This window comes from Sinocyclocheilus rhinocerous, unplaced genomic scaffold (assembly GCF_001515625.1).
Source record: "Sinocyclocheilus rhinocerous isolate Xijiao unplaced genomic scaffold, SAMN03320098_v1.1 scaffold1930, whole genome shotgun sequence".
Classification (NCBI taxonomy): domain Eukaryota; kingdom Metazoa; phylum Chordata; class Actinopteri; order Cypriniformes; family Cyprinidae; genus Sinocyclocheilus; species Sinocyclocheilus rhinocerous.
In genome coordinates this window covers 95,553-98,052 of record NW_015661869.1, presented here as the reverse complement: position 1 = coordinate 98,052, position 2,500 = coordinate 95,553, and the positions used below count along the sequence as shown (strand labels likewise).

General features: G+C 28.2%; 1 protein-coding gene across 1 annotated transcript in view; it reads right to left on the bottom strand.

Moving 5' to 3' along the window:
- The window catches only part of LOC107726567 (RAC-alpha serine/threonine-protein kinase-like), a 59,033-nt gene that overhangs the window by 18,653 nt on the left and 37,880 nt on the right, over positions 1-2,500 (bottom strand). Inside the window, exon 6 of the mRNA XM_016536197.1 lies at positions 2,020-2,151. Coding sequence (XP_016391683.1) covers positions 2,020-2,151 — 132 coding nt within the window. The remainder of the gene's footprint in view (positions 1-2,019; positions 2,152-2,500) is intronic.

Sequence of the window (2,500 nt, the reverse complement as noted above, 5' to 3'; positions counted from 1 at the left end):
ATCTGTTTAACTGGCTGATGTTAAACGGGGTTCTCATGGAAATCTGTCTGTTTGTGCACAAGTGTGCGCAATCAAACGTGTTCCAGATAAAACCACAGAGGAAACTTGCTTTATCAAACTTCCTTATTTATTGTTTATATAATAAAAGTCCTTCGTTGCAGAACTGTTCCTTTAATAAGTGATTTTCCTCCTCAACATTTGTGTGCATAGAAGCATTCTTAAATCAAGATATGTTTACTTGAGATGCAAAATGATGTCTTACATTTTTTGCCTGAGAATTTATGAAAATGAAATGTGTTTATGCTTAAACCTGCAAAAATAAATAAATAAATAAATAACCTGCCACTGGTGTCAGAAAAATAAAGGTTTTCTCTTTTTGTTTTTGTTTTTTAATTTTGTTTATTTTTCTGACTCCACTGGCAAGTTTTAAGTATAAACACACTTCATTCTGATTAATTTCCTTGAAACAGAATACTGTTATCTTGGACCTCCCCTCAACCCCCCTTTATTTCAGTTTGGCTCAAAGATTTGGTCTTTTTTTTTTAAACTTGAAAAAATTAAGTACAATATCAGAGGTAGGGGGGAATCTTTTTTTGAAAAATGGCAACAATTTATCACATTCTTTAATGATTTACAAATCATAGACGTGGATTGAGTGGAGGTATATATGTACACCCCTTATTTTATTATTATTATTATTAATTAGTTTTTTGCATTTTGTATTTGTATTTTTTGTAAAAAAAAGTTTTATTTTTATTTTTTTTTCAGATGTCATTGTGTTCTAATTGGGGATTGCTTTGTTGGGGCTGGGTAGGGTCGTATATGGTGGGTGGGGTGGTATAAAATGTAAAGATGCAATTTGCAACAAAAATTCTATGGTAAAAATTTTTACTTATATGAGTTTTTATTTTTCTAGGTTTATTTCAACTTTTCATTTAATTTTAACTATTGGCTAAATTATATTGTATTAATCTAAAAAGCATGCCAAATTAGTTGAAACCATGAAACGTATGCAATTTAACAACAATCACTTATCAGTTTAACAAAAAATTTAAAAATTATTTAGGGCATAATGAAATTTTTTTAATACATTTTTTTTTTTTTTTGGATTCAGTTTTTCCATTTTTTATTTTATTCCAAAAGCATGTCTAATTAATTAAAATCATGAAACTTATACAATTTAATAACAATTTGTTGAGTTAAAAAAATAAGGGCCCTCTGAAATGTGTTTTATTTTTCCCCAATTCTTTTTTTTAATTAGAATTTTTCTCAATTCCATCTATTTACATTTGAATATTTTTCGATTTTTCATTTAAGTTTAACCATTAAATCTTAGCAATCAAAAAGCATGTCTAATTAATTGAAATCATGAAACGTTTACAATTTAACAAAGATAAAATTTTTAGAGCCGTTTTATTTTTTCCCAAATTCTGTTTTATTTTCCCCATATTCTAAGTTTTCCATCTTCATTTTTTTCTGGTTCAATTCTGTTTTAATGGTTTAATTAAATTTGAATAATAATCGAAAAACATGTCTAATCAATAAAATTTATATAACTTTAACAATTTTATAATGTATTAACATTTTTACAATAATATGGCCCTATGAAATGTCTTATGTTTTCAGAAATTCTGTGTTTTAATTTTTTTGGATTGATGATTTAATCCAAAATCATTATTCAAAATCAAAAACTGTAGTATTCAAATTAATGCATTAAAAATGTGACATTTAATTCATCTTTTAAAACATAACCAACTGAAAATTAACAATTCCTTTTATTTTTGAGCAAAAAGTTTAGCGCCGCTAAAGAGGTTTACAGTTAAAATTAAAACATGTTAGAAAAATTCTGTGATATTCCTTTAAAAATATATAGTTTTATCAGTCAAGTATCTCCAACATTTCCCTCCACATCAAACCGATCCTTCAGTGATGAGTTTAGAAGATCTTTAACTCCACTGCAGACAAAACAGGGCTTAAAATCAGGTTAAGTACACTAATATTTCTCATATTTGTACTCACTTTGGCTACAATCACTTCTTTCTTGAGGATTTTCATGGCGTAATATTTTCCCGTTGCTTTTTCCTTCACCAGAATCACCTTCCCAAAAGTGCCTTTTCCCAGCAGTTTGAGGTATTCGAAGTCGTGCATAGTCTGAAACACACACCAGTCGAATAAAAAATAAAAAATATTGCTGCATAATTTACAGTAGGGGTGAATATTGAGTATCATGAAAGATAAAGAAAATACTGAACTGAAATGTTGTACATTAATTTCATTAAAAATATGTTGCGCTTATTATTTTCGTTCCGTTTTGTGTGCGACCCCAAAGTTAAGAACACATTTGTGACCCTGGAGCACAAAAGCAGTCTTAAGTCGCTGGGGTATATTTGTAGCAATAGCCAACAATACATTGAATGGATCAAAATTATACATTTTTCTTCTATGCCAAAAATCATTCGGATATTAAGTAAAGATCATGTTCCATGAAGATATTTTGTAA